The sequence below is a fragment of the Nasonia vitripennis genome, chromosome 1, assembly GCF_009193385.2.
Source record: "Nasonia vitripennis strain AsymCx chromosome 1, Nvit_psr_1.1, whole genome shotgun sequence".
NCBI lineage: Eukaryota > Metazoa > Arthropoda > Insecta > Hymenoptera > Pteromalidae > Nasonia > Nasonia vitripennis.
Window position 1 is genome coordinate 6660020 of NC_045757.1, and position 17990 is coordinate 6678009.

At 40.6% G+C, this 17990-nt stretch overlaps 6 protein-coding genes across 12 annotated transcripts in view; 1 reads left to right on the plus strand and 5 right to left on the minus strand.

The window, feature by feature from the left end:
* Positions 1–72: 72 nt before the first annotated feature.
* On the minus strand, positions 73–2222 carry LOC100119302 (probable DNA-3-methyladenine glycosylase). Of its 6 annotated transcripts, none has more exons than XM_008215205.4 (7): positions 2068–2218; positions 1738–1838; positions 1562–1667; positions 1285–1488; positions 1006–1215; positions 620–887; positions 73–538 (listed from the first exon to the last, which is right to left on the minus strand). In XM_008215205.4, the coding sequence occupies exons 1-6, from the start codon at positions 2072–2074 to the stop codon at positions 631–633; spliced, it is 885 nt and encodes a 294-aa protein (XP_008213427.1). In that variant the 5' UTR covers positions 2075–2218; the 3' UTR covers positions 73–538; positions 620–630. The 6 variants fall into 6 exon arrangements, with proteins under 6 accessions (XP_008213427.1, XP_032452041.1, XP_008213416.1 ...); XM_032596150.1 differs by having other exon boundaries at positions 79–538; positions 1607–1667; positions 2068–2222; XM_008215194.3 differs by lacking the exon at positions 620–887 and having other exon boundaries at positions 79–538; positions 1607–1667; positions 2068–2221.
* A 124-nt stretch (positions 2223–2346) lies between these two features.
* LOC116415966 (poly [ADP-ribose] polymerase tankyrase-2-like) lies at positions 2347–7358 on the minus strand. Its single transcript, XM_031921923.1, has 3 exons — positions 7205–7358; positions 3352–4309; positions 2347–3260 (listed from the first exon to the last, which is right to left on the minus strand). The coding sequence occupies exons 2-3, from the start codon at positions 4228–4230 to the stop codon at positions 2448–2450; spliced, it is 1692 nt and encodes a 563-aa protein (XP_031777783.1). The 5' UTR covers positions 4231–4309; positions 7205–7358; the 3' UTR covers positions 2347–2447.
* Positions 7359–7773: 415 nt separating this feature from the next.
* Or77 (odorant receptor 77) lies at positions 7774–9966 on the minus strand. Of its 2 annotated transcripts, XM_031921647.2 has the most exons (6): positions 9750–9966; positions 9264–9492; positions 8890–9193; positions 8540–8815; positions 8027–8390; positions 7774–7954 (listed from the first exon to the last, which is right to left on the minus strand). In XM_031921647.2, exons 1-6 carry the CDS (start codon positions 9771–9773, stop codon positions 7883–7885), a joined length of 1269 nt encoding a protein of 422 aa, XP_031777507.1. In that variant the 5' UTR covers positions 9774–9966; the 3' UTR covers positions 7774–7882. The 2 variants fall into 2 exon arrangements, with proteins under 2 accessions (XP_031777507.1, NP_001164671.1); NM_001171200.1 differs by lacking the exon at positions 9750–9966 and having other exon boundaries at positions 7883–7954; positions 9264–9489.
* Positions 9967–11572: 1606 nt separating this feature from the next.
* Positions 11573–14017, minus strand: Or76 (odorant receptor 76). Its single transcript, NM_001171199.2, has 5 exons — positions 13795–14017; positions 13426–13735; positions 13082–13363; positions 11713–12082; positions 11573–11641 (listed from the first exon to the last, which is right to left on the minus strand). Exons 1-5 carry the CDS (start codon positions 14015–14017, stop codon positions 11573–11575), a joined length of 1254 nt encoding a protein of 417 aa, NP_001164670.2.
* A 948-nt stretch (positions 14018–14965) lies between these two features.
* LOC100679815 (facilitated trehalose transporter Tret1-like) lies at positions 14966–17984 on the minus strand. Its single transcript, XM_031921924.2, has 5 exons — positions 17654–17984; positions 17311–17493; positions 17040–17236; positions 16142–16448; positions 14966–16062 (listed from the first exon to the last, which is right to left on the minus strand). Exons 1-5 carry the CDS (start codon positions 17790–17792, stop codon positions 15437–15439), a joined length of 1452 nt encoding a protein of 483 aa, XP_031777784.1. The 5' UTR covers positions 17793–17984; the 3' UTR covers positions 14966–15436.
* LOC100121978 (inactive rhomboid protein 1) overlaps positions 17688–17990 on the plus strand; it is a 97971-nt gene continuing 97668 nt past the window's right edge. Inside the window, exon 1 of the mRNA XM_031921907.2 lies at positions 17688–17804. The gene's annotated coding sequence lies outside the window, so the exon portion shown is untranslated. The remainder of the gene's footprint in view (positions 17805–17990) is intronic.

Genomic DNA, 17990 nt, shown 5'->3' on the forward strand with positions numbered 1-17990 from the left:
TCTATGATAGTCACCGTTGCATGCAGGGACCTGCAGACCGACGGGGGAATTCAGTTTGAACCAGGTAAGAAGTTTTTGTTTGCGAAATCTTTATATTATATTTGAAATGTTTATTTTTTTGTACAAAATAGGAAATCTTAGTTAGTTTGAGAAATATTGAACTGCAATTCAGCCTTTTTATCTCTTTTACTGACGCACTTGTGTCCATAAATGTAGTATCTGAGAGGCTTCTGTGACCACTCCACTCCTGAGCTTTCGATTCCAATCCTTGGACACTCGACTATCTTTATTTCTTCCTTTGTTCCATCATCCTCCAACCAGAGTTCTTTCCAGCTGCACATGGAGTACTTGCTGTGCTGTTTCTCTAGCTGAAGGGCCATGCAGATTTTTGATGGTCCATTACACAGTTCATGCGTTTTCAACTCCTTTGACAACTTTTTTTGTTCCTTGGCACCTGGTTTCAAACTGCGATGCTGTGCCATTTGATCAATACCCTCGAGAGGTTCTAAAGCCCTGACAAGTACTGCACTACCTTCTTCTGAAATTGAAAACCAATTGTCACGATAGAGTACTAGGGTGTTTTGAAAAAAAAAATGTTGTAGCAAGATTTCTCTTATACGTTTAGTTTTCTTAAGAACTATTTTCTTCTATCCAAAGATAATTATTATTACAAATGTTCTTTCCATCAAATTCATCTTTTTCAATAACAAATGTTTTACAAATTTCTGAGGGGCCATTGCATAGCTCATGACTTTTGAATTTCTTAATATTTCTGGTCATTTCATTTCCTTCTCTATTTACACTTTTTTGAGTATTTCTCAAAAGTTCCATGTAGTCGAGGCCAACCAAGGGTTCAATATTTTTAATCAGTACAAATTTACCCGATTCTGTATGGGTATAATAATTTAGAAGGTGCAATATTGTTGCAATTTTTCATGAAGCATTTATGTAGTATGAAATAGTTAAATAAGCTCTAATAGAAATATATTTAAATACAAAAATCACCTTGACTAGATATGTTAAAGCAGTGATACATCCCATATGTAAAATAAACATAGATAGTTCCCGGTTTCATATACATGGGAGTGTTCCTGGGTGTAACTTTCCCTTTAAATGTGTGTGAAGCTCCATCCTCAATACCCAAGTAACTCTCTGTTTCCACAATTCTTCCTTTTAAGATTGTTCCATTTTCTAGTTTTCTGACAAGAACTTTTCCTAGTAAAAAGAAAAATATGAAATTTCAAAGCTAATAGTAGTTCTAACACCACCAAGATTTGGACATACCAAGTATGCTTTTGGCCAAAGTCTTGCAAGGTACATCGTAGAAGGAATATGGAAGTCTGTTGGAACTAATTTTTTTCTCCCAAGGAGTCATAGGTGGATCTTCCAGTTGCTTTAGTTCTTCTTTCATCAATTTCAAATCAACCACTGCTCTGGGCTTTTTACTTGTTGGCGGAGGAACTATCTCAATGTTGATCTTTCTTTTGTCTGGATTAAGTTAATTTGTTAGCTAATAGAAATTTATACAATAAAATTAAGGCTGATGCAGCATATTGCTTACAATTCATAAGGGCTTTAAAATTTAATTTTTTCAATGGTTTTTCACCTTCTTCATCATTGTGAATTATAACTCGGCTTTTACTTTCTTCCATGATTGTGTGCAAGTCCTAAAGTGAATAATAATTTGCACAAATAGGTTTTACTATGTTAAGTGTTTTCATGGAATAAGTAACCCACCTTTTCCTTCAAACTAGAATAATACTCTGCTCTATTTTTTAGCGCCAAAGAATAAATGGTATTTTTCTTGAGTTGGTAATTTAGAAGGGATCGATTGATTCCTGATGCAAAAAATTTTAACAGTCATCTTTTACATTGATTTTTACAAGTTTTGTATTGACCGCAACACCAGAGATCCAAGTAATTTGATATTTGTTTACTGAAAGGCTTGGTTACGCGTCTGCACGAGCAGGTCAGGTTAGGCCAAATTCAAATCAAACTTTCGCGCCATATAAGTAGTCGCCAATGTTTCTTAGCTACAATTATATTATTTCAATGCAATATACTTACTAATCATTCTTCTTAACAATTGTTTTCAATGAGACTTTTAGAATAAGTATCGGTATTATTGGTCGTTGAACTTGGATGAACGATTCAGCAGTTTTAGAGCGATGAAAAGACGAGCGTGAAGCTCATTTTTTTCGCATACAACATCGGTTTTTATAATAAAAATAAATTCAGAAGAGTGGCATAGAAACATGCATGAAGAAGCTGAATAGGAAGCGAATATAGCAAGGATAGGTATAATATATAGGCACTCTGATGGTGCCTATAAATAACTCATGATCATTGTATTTAAATAAAATGCATTTTATTAATAATAAATTTTGACGAAAATATCACAGCTGGAAAAGCCTATTTTTCCTTTTGTCGGGTGACGTACAATTGTTTTAGTGGTAAATCGAATTAATTTCATGGCAGTCACTAAACAAGTGATCATTTATTCGCCGCAAAATGAGATCAGGCAAAGTATCGCTGAAAGCTTCGTTGAGCAGGTCCTCCTGTTTGATCATTATAGAGTCACGGAAATTATTCGCGTTTTCCATCGCTTCGTACAAGTCAGCAGCGTACATGGAGAATAAAGTGTCAAAATCGTATTTAAAGAAATTACGCACAAAGTCGCAATGTCTCATGAGCTCGGCAATCCTGTAGCGTTTTTTTGTGAGGAAATCGAGAAATGTGCAGGTCTTAATGAATCTCGTGAACTTGAGCGCATACGCACGCTCGACACAGTCGTGATAATAATCCGACACCATTTCATATTTCTCGATTATCCTCTCGTCCTTCAATATGGTGGACGGCTCGCTCCGGACCTTCTTAATCGCGAGAGCTTTGAGCATCATTTTGTTGCTCCATGAACATCCTATATTCTGCATGGTGAAGGACTCCATAAAAGAGAAAGGCGTGTTGCCTTCCTCGTCTTCGGCCAGGATATCTGCGCCGGCAGACAGAATCATCTTTAGCCGTTTGTAATATCGATCGGGCCCAAATAAAGTGGACCCCGCCATATCACAAGCAACGTGCAGCACGGTACAGCCGGTCGCCGTTCTCTGATTGACGTCCGCGCCCCGTTTGAGCAACATTTTCACCATTGCCTCGCCCGTCGTTTCTTCTACTACATGTCTCAATACGAAGTACATCGGACTTTGGCCGTTCTTGCATTGGGCGTTGACGTTTGCGCCGCAGTTGAGAAAGAGGTTGAGCTAGAAAATAAAAAAGAACGACGTTGATTACTTACTCGAGAATAAATTTTAATTAAAAATGAGTTATAATTTTGAAGTGCTTTCGACTTACCAACTGAATATTTCCCGCGCTAGCGGCTATGTGTATCGGTTGATGATGGCTTGTATTTTCTCTGTCCTCCAGAGAGACGCCCTTTTTGATAAAGTATCTGGCCAGATTAACGATACCTTCCTTAGGGCCATATGCCAGCCAGTGCAGAACGTTCATGCCTTCCGAATCCTTAGCGTTTAAATTAGCTCCGTGCCTCAACAACATAGGCAGCATTATGTCGGCTTCCGGGCTGCTTGCTGCGATGAGCAATGGAGTCAAGCCTTTGTCGTCGGCGGCGTTCACGTCGGCTCCACTGGCGAGAAACAATTCAATGAGTGCGACTCGGCCTTTTGCCACTGCTAAATGCATAGGCGTCTGGCCCAGGGCGTCTCGAACTTGCAAATTGGCGCCGCGGCTTACTACCAAGCGGATGAGCTGCTCGTTCTGCAAGGACGGATACATCAGAAGCAGCACGTGGAGGATGCTGGAATTCTGATGTATCAAGTACGACTCTGAAAACGGCAAGATTTCGTTCACGTCGGCACCTAAGCATACGAGCAGCTCGGCTGCATTGTGATAGGAGCAGAGAATGGCAATCCACAGAAGTGAGAGTTTTCTAAATTTTCCTATTGGAAACCATTGTTTGAGGCCGGGTTCGTGCCTTAGAATCATCTCGATTATACTACGACGATCTGTAGAGTCACGAGAGGAAATGAACTCGCAGAACTGCTCCTCGGTAAGCCTCTCCATGATATATCTATTAAATGTATCGTGGATTGCTTCCTCCAGCATCTTGTCACACCACGTGAGGCATTGTATTCTGTACGAATCTTCGGTCATGAACGTAAATATATTCCGCTGACCATCGCTGTCGAATCTTGCGTAAACCCAATCTTCCATTTTTCCCAAATACTGCGGATTTTTTCACTTGACCGAAGCGTCGTGCCGGATTAGCAAAACTCTGGCTCGCTGACTGTTCCTGAAACGAATAAAACTCATTAGCCTGGTTTCATGCTATATTGTAAAAAAATCTTAAAGCAATAAGTAGTAGAATTTCTTAATTCTGACATTTAAACTGTTAAGGGAGTCCGAAACCCAACTTTACTGACTGAGTCGACTGAACAAGTGCACGGCAGAAAATGGCTTAAAGCTAAACAAATACAATGAATTATGAAAAATCAAGAGTTATTTGCGCTTTCTTTCATAAACATGCATTACTGTGCCAAGTTATAAATAAAAATATTAAAGCATTAATAAATGGCATTTAAACGTAAATCAGTATAACTGCGGCGTGCGTATGCTGAGAATTTCGCATACGCACGCTGCAGCTACCGATTTTCGTTCATATTAATTAATGCGTTAATATTTTTATTTGAAATTCAGCACAGTGATACATGTTTATAAAAGAAAGGGCAACTAAATCTTGGTTTTTCGTAATTTATTGTATTTATTTAGTTACGAGTAATTTTCTCCGAGCATTCGTACACTGAGATAAAGATATCATTGCCGTAAATATGTACACACGTTAGGAGCAATGATTGCTAATATATTCGTGTACGTTTTACAAATATTCTGTACGAAACAAAAATAGTTTGTATGTATACTATAGATTTATTTCTATAGTCCCTATAAAATCCCTATATAAAAAAGTCATGACCGGATGAAGTGATGCCAAGAATGCGTCAATATGATTGGCTCATGTAGTGCGCATGCGTCAAAAGTATCGTTAGAACTTTTTGATTTGTTTTTGATTTCTAAAATTGATTCTAATATTAAAAATGTAATATAATACTATAATACATATCAAATTATAATTTGTGTATTTATAATATTCTAGAGACGTTCTACTCTCGAGACTATTCTATTCTCGAGACATAACCTTAAAATTTTAAAAGGAAGTTGGCGACGAAACCGCGGCAATTTTGAAATTTATATGAGCGCGAAATGAATCATATATTGTAAAGTTTGATATATTTCCGTGATAGAAAACAAATATTAAAAATATCAATCAAGTATTTATATTCCATTTAATAAGTTAATGAAATTATAGTCTACTACAGTGCGCGCAGCGCACTGCGCCAAGTCTAGTATACATAAAAAATATTGCGGGAAATATCTGTATGTTAATAGTAACATATGAATTTCAAGACTATCGTGCGTAGTGTTGCGTGCAGATAGCGTTTCTCTCGTACCGCCTAACCTCAAAATCCGTCATCCTCTTTCATACAAAAAATATTCTTGAGGGTTTATTTATCATGAATAATCAATAAATCATTAATAATAAAATAAAAGCAACTAAATATACCTAAGGAAGCATGCAAAGTGCCTTTGGAATGATATAACGTCAAAATTTAAAATTTTGTCTTTCATCGGCCTCTTGGGTCTAAATACCAGATCTGACAGTTCTAGAGATAAAATAATAAGTGTCATTCCAACTGATTCAGCAGTCTCTGGCATTTCCAAAAAGGTATATGTCAACTAGTTTATCACTATTAGTTCAAAAGTTATTGGAAAAATTCAAATCTGAGAAATTAATGATTACGATCTGATGTTTAACACACTACTGAATTTTTCTAATAACTTTTGAACTAATAGTGATAAACTAGTTGATATATACCTTTTTGGAAATGCCAGAGGCTACTGAATCAGTTGGAATGACACTTATTATTTTACCTCTAGAACTGTCAGATCTGGTATTTAGACCCAAGAGGCCGATGAAAGACAAAATTTTAAATTTTGACGTTATATCATTCCAAAGGTACTTTGCATGCTTCCTTAGGTATATTTAGTTGCTTTTGTTCTATTATTAATGATTTATTGATTATTCATGATAAATAAACCCTCAAGAATATTTTTGTATGAAAGAGGATGACGCACTGAGAGAAAAGGAACATTGCAGCAAACATATATGTTAACTGTTAACATAGGCATGTTCGTTTTGAGCCAATAATACGTATGTTAATAGTTAACATATGACTGCCCTTTACGATTTTTCATAGACTTTATAAAGTAATCAGATAAAAATTATTAGAAAACACACTTGTATGAATTTTATTAATGCTAAGTAACTTTACAGTGATATAATGTCAAAATTCAAAATTTTGTCTTTCATCGGCCTCTTGGGTCTAAATACCAGATCTGACAGTTCTAGAGATAAAATAATAAGTGTCATTCCAACTGATTCAGCAGCCTCTGGCATTTCCAAAAAGGTATATATCAACTAGTTTATCACTATTAGTTCAAAAGTTATTGGAAAAATTCAGTAGTGTGTTAAACATCATATCGTAATCATTAATTTCTCAGATTTGAATTTTTCCAATAACTTTTGAACTAATGGTGATAAACTAGTTGACATATACATTTTTGGAAATGCCAGAGGCTGCTGAATCAGTTGGAATGACACTTATTATTTTATCTCTAGAACTGTCAGATCTGGTATTTAGACCCAAGAGGCCGATGAAAGACAAAATTTTGAATTTTGACATTATATCACTGTAAAGTTACTTAGCATTAATAAAATTCATACAAGTGTGTTTTCTAATAATTTTTATCTGATTACTTTATAAAGTCTATGAAAAATCGTAAAGGGCAGTCATATGTTAACTATTAACATACGTATTATTGGCTCAAAACGAACATGCCTATGTTAACAGTTAACATATATGTTTGCTGCAATGTTCCTTTTCTCTCAGTGTACTGTCGGTCTCGTTATAACTAAGAAATTTTATATAGTATTATAGCTCCGAGGTGCATTATTAAGTGATACACCTCGGAGCCATATAATATGTTACAATTGTTGGCGAAAAAGGGAGAAAAATTAAGTAACAATTTTAAAAATGCAGTAATTACATTTTTCTCAAAGAGTTATACTTACGTTGTATTAGCTGATCGGCGATTTTCCAACAATTTGACCAAGGTTGAAATCGTTGCCTCTTGTGTAAAAAATTTATCTTAACGTAACACTCTTGTTTGACACCCTGCAAACACTTCAGTGGATAGCGTCCTCACGCTCCGAGGTCACTCGAGAAACTGACTTTTGCAGTCTCCATATTCTAAAATCCCCCCTTACGGTCTATTTGAGGCCCACGGCAACCAATCACAGTTCGTCTCACTTTTAGTTTCTCGACTCTAGCGCCGGAAGTATCAATCAACCCACGCTACGCCTTGACTAGCGTAGCTAGCAAGCATTTACTACTAACGCCATCTTGCGGCAAATCTGAGAATCTGCTCATCAATATCTTCTGCTCGCACAGCATTTGGCTTACAACTATATAATAAAATCCTGAAAAGATCAGATTCAAGCTGGTTACATAGAGATTTTAAATTATATTTCGACGAACCAATATTTTAAGTACCTCTATAGAAATTAACACATGACAATTATTTAAACTAGTTAATAAATAAATAAATAAAAAATTTCAGGTAGTCAATTTCAAAGGCATCTTAGATTTTTAGTCGTTAGACTTGATAATTTTATTAGAAAATCTACATGGTTAGTACAAAAGTGATTAAAAATCTTTGAAAATTCTCAACTACTCAGTATGTCGTCATTTCACTGAGCTTCCAATTGCTTTTCGTGAATTGTCCTCAACAGAGCAAAATACGAACCGGCCGAATTGAAAATCTACGTAAAAACAGAGCATATATATATATAAATTATATTCAAATTACAAGAAGTTTGCATCCAACATCTCACCTCTGTAAACTTGTTCATCGACAAGACCTGAAACCCCAGTGCCGTGATCTGACACTCTTTCTGAGCTCTCATGATAAAAAACGCAAGATTACGTTGTTCAGCGACACCGAGCAGATGCCACGGCAGCTCGTAGCAGACGACGTCGCCCAGAGCCGCGCTGTCCTGCATCAGGAGCTGGCCCGGCCAACACCAGATGATCAGCCCAACAAATATCGACACGAAAAAGACTATAAACTTAAATAAGTCGGCGCCTTTGCTGCCGTTCATCGTGACTGCGTACACGCTCAAACAGATGCCCAGACCGCTGGTCAACAACTGCATAAAGATTATCGGGGCTAGCAGACGACGCACTTCTTCAGCGATCCTGCAGCAGACGATGTATTCAATATTATTTTCGCAAGATAAAAACTATAAGTATAAGAATAAAGTTCAAGCGTTAAAAATAAGGCCAGTAAAACACTTTTGTGACGGACTTGTATACATATATATGAGTTTCTAGAACCAAGTCCTTACCTCAGCATCTCGGAATGTTGACGGAGTATTTGATTGATATCTTTCTTCACTGGCATCACTTGACCAGACTTCGAGTACTTTTCATTGTCCAAAATTTTGCTTCCGATGGCCCGCCATTTGGCAGCTATGGTTCTGAAGTGTCCACAGATGTGCAGAATAAAGGTCATCATAGTAGCGTCAATCCCGACGATGCCAGTGCAGCAATAGAGCGAGGAGATCACCTGACAGCCAAAGGCTATCTCGAAATTCGGTGACCTTTCCACGTCGAAGCTGAACCTATAAAAATACGATTAGCTTCGTAATTAAATTATTCCGAAGATGCCATTGCAGTAGCAAAGTGTCGTTCTAACCAGACATCGAACGGCAGGTGTCGAGGCGTAGAATCGTTCCGCGTCTCGTCGTAATTGACCCAGTCGATTACAGCCGCAGTAGTGAAGCTAACGTTATTGCTGAAACATGACAAGAAGAAACCGATGGTCACGCGTTTCGCTAGCCGTGCCAACTCTTCCAAAGGTTCAAACTCCTCAGCGTCGTCGATTGCGAGCCAGAGTCTTCTGAGATTCGAGTAGACTCCGTGAAAACGATTTCGCCGAATGATCATATAAGCCACTTTGAAGAGGATCAAACTGACTGGCGTCGCTATGCAGCCGACTCCTAAATATCATGAGCTATGGTTTATGATTCATTAGACGCACGCTCATCATTCAACAAGCTTTTCAGTTACCTGTCAGCACGTCGAGATCGCCCCAGTATACAATTATCATGAGTATCTCAGGCACAAGGACGCCAGTGATAGCCACAAATACGAAGCAGACGCGAAAGTTGACGAACAATTGAGACGCGAGAGTACGGCCATCATAATCGGTAGGCCAGGTACCAAATAATTCCAGGAGGTACCTGTTGGGCCACAGGTATTCGTCTATCCTCACGCTGGACCCTCGACCTGCCATCACCTGTCATCTGATCCATTAGTTTTCGTTCTCGACACTCATACCTCTATGAAGTTTATTGGCTCAACGCCAGGAACGAACTAGCTGATAATCCACGCGAGAAACGGATAAGACCGCGAACGAAGGGGGTATAATTTAGCAGATAGCTCTGCGCGGAAAAACACGGCACATGATTACAAAGCTCGGCCATACGGGAAAACAGAAAGAAAGTCCCCTCCGTATCGCGATCCCCTTTCATTAGGCGCGCGAGTCTCTTTTACCTCTCTTTCGTTCGTTGACTTCATGCTGCAAAGCGGCTAGTGCGCTATACAATGTCTATTCTTGGATTATCGCGTATGCACGAACAGCGAGATGCGGCGGAGCTCCGGGAACGTTTTTAAAAAATTAACGAGCTATAATAGGATCAATTTTAGCAACTTGGCGGGGATAGTTCGATATTTCGCTTGTCTATTATTTTCGTAAATGTCGCATTGTATCGATCTTACAAATAATTAATTAGTCGCTAACCTACCATCCTGTTGCCGTCGCGTAGTCGACGATGTGACATGTGACTCGAAGGTGACACAATATGAGTGCTATTCTAAGAGTTTCGGCGCATAGAAAATCGAGATGTCTAGTTTAATTTAATTTAATCTAGTTTAATATCTGTGTTAATTAGATCAGAAAATAGTCAACGATCTTCATAGACGACAACAGTTTAATTTAATAAGAAAGTGAACAGTCCCCTCGTAGAAAATACGCCATAAGATATGGCCAGTGAATAACTACTGGCTATATTTTTCTTAGCATAATATGTCAACATAATATGCCCACATTATGTTGAGTACTTGACTCCACCAATGGGTTTATAAACTAAAATCCATAAACTTAATAATCAAATTTCTTTTAACGCAGTAAATTCTAAAATCATTTACGTTTAAAAAAAGGATTTTACAATCAATTTTAGCGAAAATACAAGACAATGTGTTAAGAGCAGTAACTTAACCTTGAATATTCATACATACAAATTTACATATAATCACACTCAAAACTCACTAACATATATATACTATTCTGGCATGCATGTTTTTATGTAAGTGTGAATATTAGAAACAACATCAGGTGAAATTTGTGTGTTCAAGATTATCAACCATGAAGTGTAAAAGTGATGATCTTGACAGATATTCTCCCAACTCAGTTCGAGACAGTCGCAAGCAGTATCTATCATTATTATAGCCTTATATGCAGTGTATTCATGCAAGATGTTTAATTTGTGATGTAGATGCTTATTTTATTATGTAGAAACAGGCTAGCGTAACAATTTTTGCTTGTCTGTCTTTGCTAGCTGATCTAATTCTCAATGATTGTACGATTACTCTTTTGAATTTTTCTTTTTGCTCTCAATTAAAATCTATCATACTTAGAGGGCTGAAATTTTGCATGGTGATTTGTTTCAAGCTGTTAAAACAATATATCCACTTGTCTCTATCTCAAGTGCTGTAGTTTAAATTTTCATATAAACACCCATGTGTAAATTTTGCCCCCGGAGTCATGGGGTTCGGTGTGGATCAGCTAGCAAAGACAGACAAGCAAAAATTGTTACGCTAGCCTGTTCGTACATAATAAAATAAGCATCTACACTGCAAATTAAACATCTTGCACGAATACACTGCATATAAGGCACTATAATGATGAATACTTCCTGCGACTGACTTGAACACTGAGTTGGGAATATCTATCAAGATCATCACTTTTACACTTCATCATTGATAAAATCTTGAACACACAAATTTTACTTAATGTTTTTAATATCTAAACCCACATAGTTGAGTGTGGTCATGTTTGTACATATGCATAAATATGTGCAAGGTTAGGTTGCCATGTATAAAACGTTCGCCAATATTATGCCCACTTAGCGTCTCCTGTTAACAGGGACATATGGCCACGATATGCCACATAATCTGGCTACTGAGCATAAAATTTGACATATCGTGGCCATATTAGCCTCAATTTCCTATGAGGGTCATTCATCGCATTATAACAGGCATAGAAACTAACAGCAACATCTAAGTGCCTATAAATTCTTTCTCTCTTTAACTTATTATCATTCCTCAGTCTCTTTCTCATAGACTCTCCGCAGCAAAGCCAAATATGAGCCAGCTGTGTTGAATACCTGCATAAAAAAAATATTAAAAAATTTTACATTCTCTTAACCTATCTTACTATCACAAAATGAACACCTACGTCTGTAAGTTTGCTCATCGACATGACCTGGAAGCCAAGTGCGGTGATCTGACACTCCTTTTGCGTCCTAAAAATCACGAAGACGAATTGCCGTTGTTGCTCGGTGGCCATGTCCCACCAGGGCAGGTCGTGAAGTACGATCCGGCCTATTTCCGAGCTGTCCTGTATGAGTATCTGACCTGGCCAGCACCAGATGATCAGTTGTATAAAGACCGAGAGAAAGTAACCAGTGCACTTGACGAGATCGCCATAGTTGCCTGCGTCGCTGTTTACGATGACTGCGTAGCCACTCAGACAGATCTCTAGGCCGCTGGTCAGCAGCTGTACAAATATTATCGGACTCAAGAGACTCCGGACCTCTTCAGCGAATCTACGAGTCAACATGTGAGTTATTGAGATTTATTTATTAATCCAATAAACGGGCTAAAAGCCCTTTACAAACAAAGAGATAATACAATAATTACAGAATAAAACAACATAAATTAATTAATTCTACGGACATTGAACGTGGGCTCATAAGGGGAGTAATGTAAAAGGCAGAATGAGGAGCCGCTGGATGCTCACATAAAACTAATGTTTGTCTGCCTTGCGGCTTAACTGAAATTGAGCGTGAGAGTATCGTGTCCAGACCCAGTGATGGGTACTGTAGGGGCTAAACGAATGAGTAGACAAACGAGGCCAGTCGGTGTTTGAAACCTGCTAGATTCGGAGCGCAACGAATCTCGTCGGGGAGGGCATTCCAGCATCTCCTGATCCTGCTTAACGAAGAATAAAATCGGTATTTTGGATGAGTCGGTCTCCTCAATGGCTCTGGGGTTCCGTAGCGCATAAGACACGTGGCGGGGTACGAAGGCATTGTTCAGTGACTCGCAACTGAACAGCTTATGGGCAACCTTAAACGCCAGAGTACAGTCGTAAAAATGCAGAACCGAACGGATAGGATGGACATTTAAGTCCAGCTCTAAGTCACGATAATCGTGATTGGAGAAGATCATGGGACGAAACAATTTGAACGCTGCATAGCGAAGAAATTTGTGCTGGATAGACCCCGGCCTCTCAATTTGACACCTCTTGTAAGGGGCCCAAATTTGTGAACAATATAGAAAGTGAGGTAAAACTAGGGAATTGTACAAATAGAGTATAGACTCGAAATCGGAAAACTGATGTGTTGTGCATTTTAAGAACCCAATTAAGCTGGCCGTTTTTGAATAAAGATAATCTATATGTGTGTCGAATGAGAGGCTAGAGTCGAACCAGACCCCAAGATCTCGAATCACCGAAGTTCTCTGCAACGAGGCTGAGCCCATGGTATAGTCGTGGCACAACTATTTAAATTGTAATTTGATAAAGATAGAGCTAGTTGCTGTACTTAATCATTTGCTGATGATACTGGATGCATTGCCATATCGCCAGCTTTCGACTAGTGTGAAGATATTCCACTGAATTTTTGGACTGAACGTCGTTGTGCATCCCTTGACCGATGGCACGAAGTCTCGCACCTATGACCCTGAAGTGACCGCAGACGTGAAGGATAAGGGCCATCATAGCAGTGTCCAGCCCTACGATGCCGAAGCAGCAGAAGATGGCTGATATTGATTGGCCGACGAAAACTAACTCAAAGTTTGGCGTTCGCTGCAGGTCGAAGCCGAACCTATAAAAAAATCCAATCAGTAAGTAGATCTCGCTTAAATGAAGCTTTTAATGCGTTTTTACCAAACATCAAAAGGCAGGCGGCGTTCTAGCAAGCTCTTGTTCTCCTGAGCATTGTAGTTGAGCCACACAACGACAGACAGTGTAGTAAAACTAATGTTATTGCAGAAACACGTGAAGAAGAAAGCGATGGAGTATTTCTTGGCCTGGCCAGCCAGTTTCTCTAGACCCTTTCTCAGCTCGGACTCGTGATCGGTCATCGACCAGAGCTCGCGAGTTTTGCGGTAAGCTCGACAAAATCTGCGGCGACGAGCCAACACGTACAACATCTTGAAGTTCAGCTGGGCAAGAGTCGTCGACACGCAGCCGACCCCTTGTAGGGAGGTAAATTTTATTTATAAAACTTCGAAGGATAGGTTTTTAATAATTTACCTGTAAGTACGGTTATGTCGCCCCAGAATACAACGACCATCATGATCTCTGGCACGAACAGAAAGCCGATGGCAAGGATGGAGAAAACTATTCGAAACGCAGCAAAGTACTTGGATATACTGGACGTTCCAGGCTCAGGAGGCCAGAAGCCCAGGAACTCGAGGGTATACCTATTCGGCCATAAGAAGCTATCTATACTCGAGGCTATTTTCTTCGTACTCATTATTCAAGCTGCATCGAAGTATCCGGCACCGAACGTCGAACCCGGAATAGCATCGACGTAAGAGAGAGAGAGAGAGAGAGAGAGAGAGAGAGAGAGAGAGAGAGAGAGAGAGAGAGAAATAAACCGAAGTCACTAAGTGCGAGTCTTTTGCATAGCAAAAAATGTGCGAAATGACAGAGCATCGAATGATGAAAGGGGTAAAAACATCTCGGAAAGACCCAACGCGACATCGGACAAGTCTGAAGACTGTAATGAACGAGGCTCATTAAATATTAAATATTGATAAGTGCACGAGCGTACAAAGACCCTCTTGCCTTTGAATATTAATCAGTCATTTAGCGGCTCTACTGATTTTCGTCAAATACTTACGTAGAAAAGTTTCTTTGTAACAAAGGGTAATGGGACATAATGAGGGACTACGCGATTCCGGATATGAGAGCCATATCGCTCGTACATAGTCTCTCTGTCGCAGCTTGTCATTACTCGCTCTGTCTTTCATTTCTTTCGTCATTTACTTTCGATCCGCTATTCAAGTTTTTGCAAATTTAACGACGCGCTAAGTACGTCCAGCGTCGACTTGTCGTCAGTCGTCACCGGAACGTGCCACGAGATAGTCGTAGAGTCAGGGCGCTTGACTCATAATAATCCAGTGCACATTCTTCCGAAAGATACTTAATTTTCAAAATGTTATTCGCATCGGTGGTTGAATCTAGCCGTCGACGCAGTTAAGATGAAAATAGCTCGAATCTATACATTCCTCTAACGCAACTGTAAAGCACTGATGCATCAAATATGCGACTTCCGATTGCATATGACGCGAAATCGTTCTCGCTAATGCGGCACTCGCTCGTCCTGCAAGTGACGCATTGTCCGATAGAATAATGGTGTCGCTAATGCGACCGGGTCTAGGAAGTGATGTATGATTTGCAATGAAAAAGGAGGTACGTACATTCGTAAAATAATTTTTTTATTTGTAAAAAACAATATCATATTTACAATGTCAGAAAAGCAAGCTAGTCATACTATGTACAAGCTTTTAACATTTAATCACTCTTTCATTTGACTGGAAAAACGAAATCAATCACCTCGTTACTCGGCGTTGTGCGCAAAAAAAACCAATTCGGTAAAACGGAGTACGACCAGTGTTATTATTTGTAATCGATACTTATGTGTATATTCTCACATGACAATTTCATTAAGCTTGTATCGAGCGCGAGGTCGAAATTGTCCATCAAAAGAAGCCGCAGTTGAATTTCAACGCTATTTTAATTACAAGCGGCGTCAATATTTATTTACAAACGATCGAAAAGTAAATTTATCGAATGCAGTCACTTAATCAGCGATTTCTCGCACAATTAAATTTTTATTTATACATGTCTATATCACGCGCACTGATTACAACAGTTAACATAAGTCGAATCACTTTTTCGATTCTGTCTGAATGGCTTGAAGACTCTTGCCCATGGTCTCGGGCACGAAATACCAGTAGTAAATTACCGACACGTATATACCGACTGAGTAGAACCAAAACAAGTAGCTTGGTCCTACAAGATTCAAAAATGGCACAAAGGAGCCGGTGGACATGGTCGAGAACACGGCCGATGTTCCGGAGAAGCTCAAACTCGCGATGGTCTTGAGTCTCGGCGAGAAGAGTTCACCGACGAGGGCGCTAGGGATACACCCACAGCCTGCGCTGTAGGACACTGTATAGACTAGTAGAATGATGCAGGGTAACCAGGTCAGATAAACTGGGTCGTATCCAAGGTCGAGCAGTTGAAAGTGCAGACCCAGTGCGGTCAGCGATAAAGCCATGCCCAGGCTCGAGCCTATCAGGAGGAAGCGTCGACCTAAGCTGTCGACTAGAAAAGTAGACAAGAGGCCCGAAAGGATGGAGAAACCGCCGGTAACGGTGACTATGATGCTGGGCGTGATGCTGACCTGGCTCTTCGTCACTATTATCTCCATGTAGTTGTTGATCACGTTGAACGCGCCGAAGTAACTGAAGATGTTGATTAGGAACATCATGAGGAAGCTGCGCCGGTATCCTGTCGGTAAAAAAAGCATATCCATGTATTATCGACCGTAGGTAACCACAAAGCTTGATAAGTTATCGACTAAACTCACTGGCTTCCTTAAATTCTTTGAGTCTCTCTACGAGCGAGACCTTGGACGTGCTGACGTAGTCCTGTAGCTCCAACAGTTCCTGCTTAACGTCTTGTCTGCGTCGGAACCACCTGAGAGACTTCTCGGCTTTGTCCAGGTTGCCGATCATGATGAGCCGGTAGGGCGAGTCCGGTATCAGTGGGAACAGCAGAAGGAACAGGACGTTCGGCACGAGACTGATGTAGGCGTACACCTTCATCGAGATGTACGGACCCATCAAGTTTCCCAAGAACACGCCGATCGACTGCGTCGTTATGTTCCACAAAACCTGAAGGGGCCAAGGTCATCGGAGACCGATTACATACAAGGTGCTTCACACGCGAAGATGGTCGCCGGTCGAAGCTGGTCACACTCGGTATTGTACATTCGCGAGCCGCGTACGTTCGGTAATTGCGAGGCATCCGCCGCGCAAACACGTGAATTCTTTAAGATTAAATTTTCACCTACAAATATTTGAGCAGCACCTCGATGGGGCTTCTCTTCATATCTGCGCGCTTCTCTCTCTCTCTCTCTCTCTCTCTCTCTCTCTCTCTCTCTCTCTCTCTCTCTCTCTCTCTCTCTCTCTCTCTGTCAACAAGCCGGCGCGCGTCGATTGAAATGTCAATCGCGCTCTCAGTCAGATCTAAAAACAGCGATGCCTCGCAATTCTGCTCGAGATAACGTTCTTTTTCCGTATTACGCATTTACAGCAGCGCAGTGTTGTTCATTCAAAAATCATCATCCACTTGTATGCTCAGATCACGTGTGAGGTTATGGAAATAAGCGTTCGGACGACCGTTCGACCGACGACCCACTCCGACTTGGCGACAATCGACATGTCAGTTGTCGTTGAGAAGAAGAATGTTAATGGTCTGCTCGCCAAAGAGCCACGGATCTCGGGGTCGGCTATCTCGGACAGATAGAGCGACAGGGTCGTCCAGATCATGCCCATGGCGAAGCCGCATAGTATCCGGGCGGCGTACAGCCACTCGACGCTCACGGCTACGGCTATGCAGGTCCAGCCGCACATCAGGGGAAAGCCAGCGAAGCACAGGGACATCTTCCGACCGACCGTGTCTATGTGATTTGTGGAAAAAATCGGTTAGACTATAAATCGGTATGACGTACTTTTTGTTTTTCACAGGACTTACCCTGGGCTACAGCGCCGGCCATGGCACCGAATATCCGTCCGAAATTCATCAGGGTCGCTACCCAGGACAGCTGCTTATCGGTCGCTCTTGGGATGCCGTCGACTTCGTCCTGTAACGACAGCTGCGCCAGGTACGGAGACGACCATCCGTTGGCAAGACCCACCAGGAACATCACGAGACTCACTTGACAGACAAATGGCAAGTGTATTGTATGACGTGTATGTATCAATCATTAACGGTCTGCTGCCGATCTTCAACCGATTTTTTGCGTTTTAGGTCAATATGGAATCCTCAGTCTGTGACAGGACAATGCAAATAATCACCAAAGTAAGCAAAAACTCACAAGTGACGCTGGCGACATGCTGCGACCAGAAGACCTTCTTCGCAGTCCCCGCGGGCTTTCCAAACTCGACGGCCTGCATCGCTTTCTCGGCCGTCGTGACCGACACTCGCGGCTCGTCAGCGACCGATACTGCCTGCATCTTCGCGCGCGCGTTAGTAACCGATACTACTCCTCTCGACTATCGCTTTTATCTACCCGATTCATCCCCCCTCTTGAGATCGGTTTATGCCGTACGTGCACCTGATGCGCGCGTTGTTGACGCTGTCGATTGTAATAGGCCGACTGTTTGAGCAATATGATGTAATCCATACGTATATACTCTGTATTGACTGTTTTA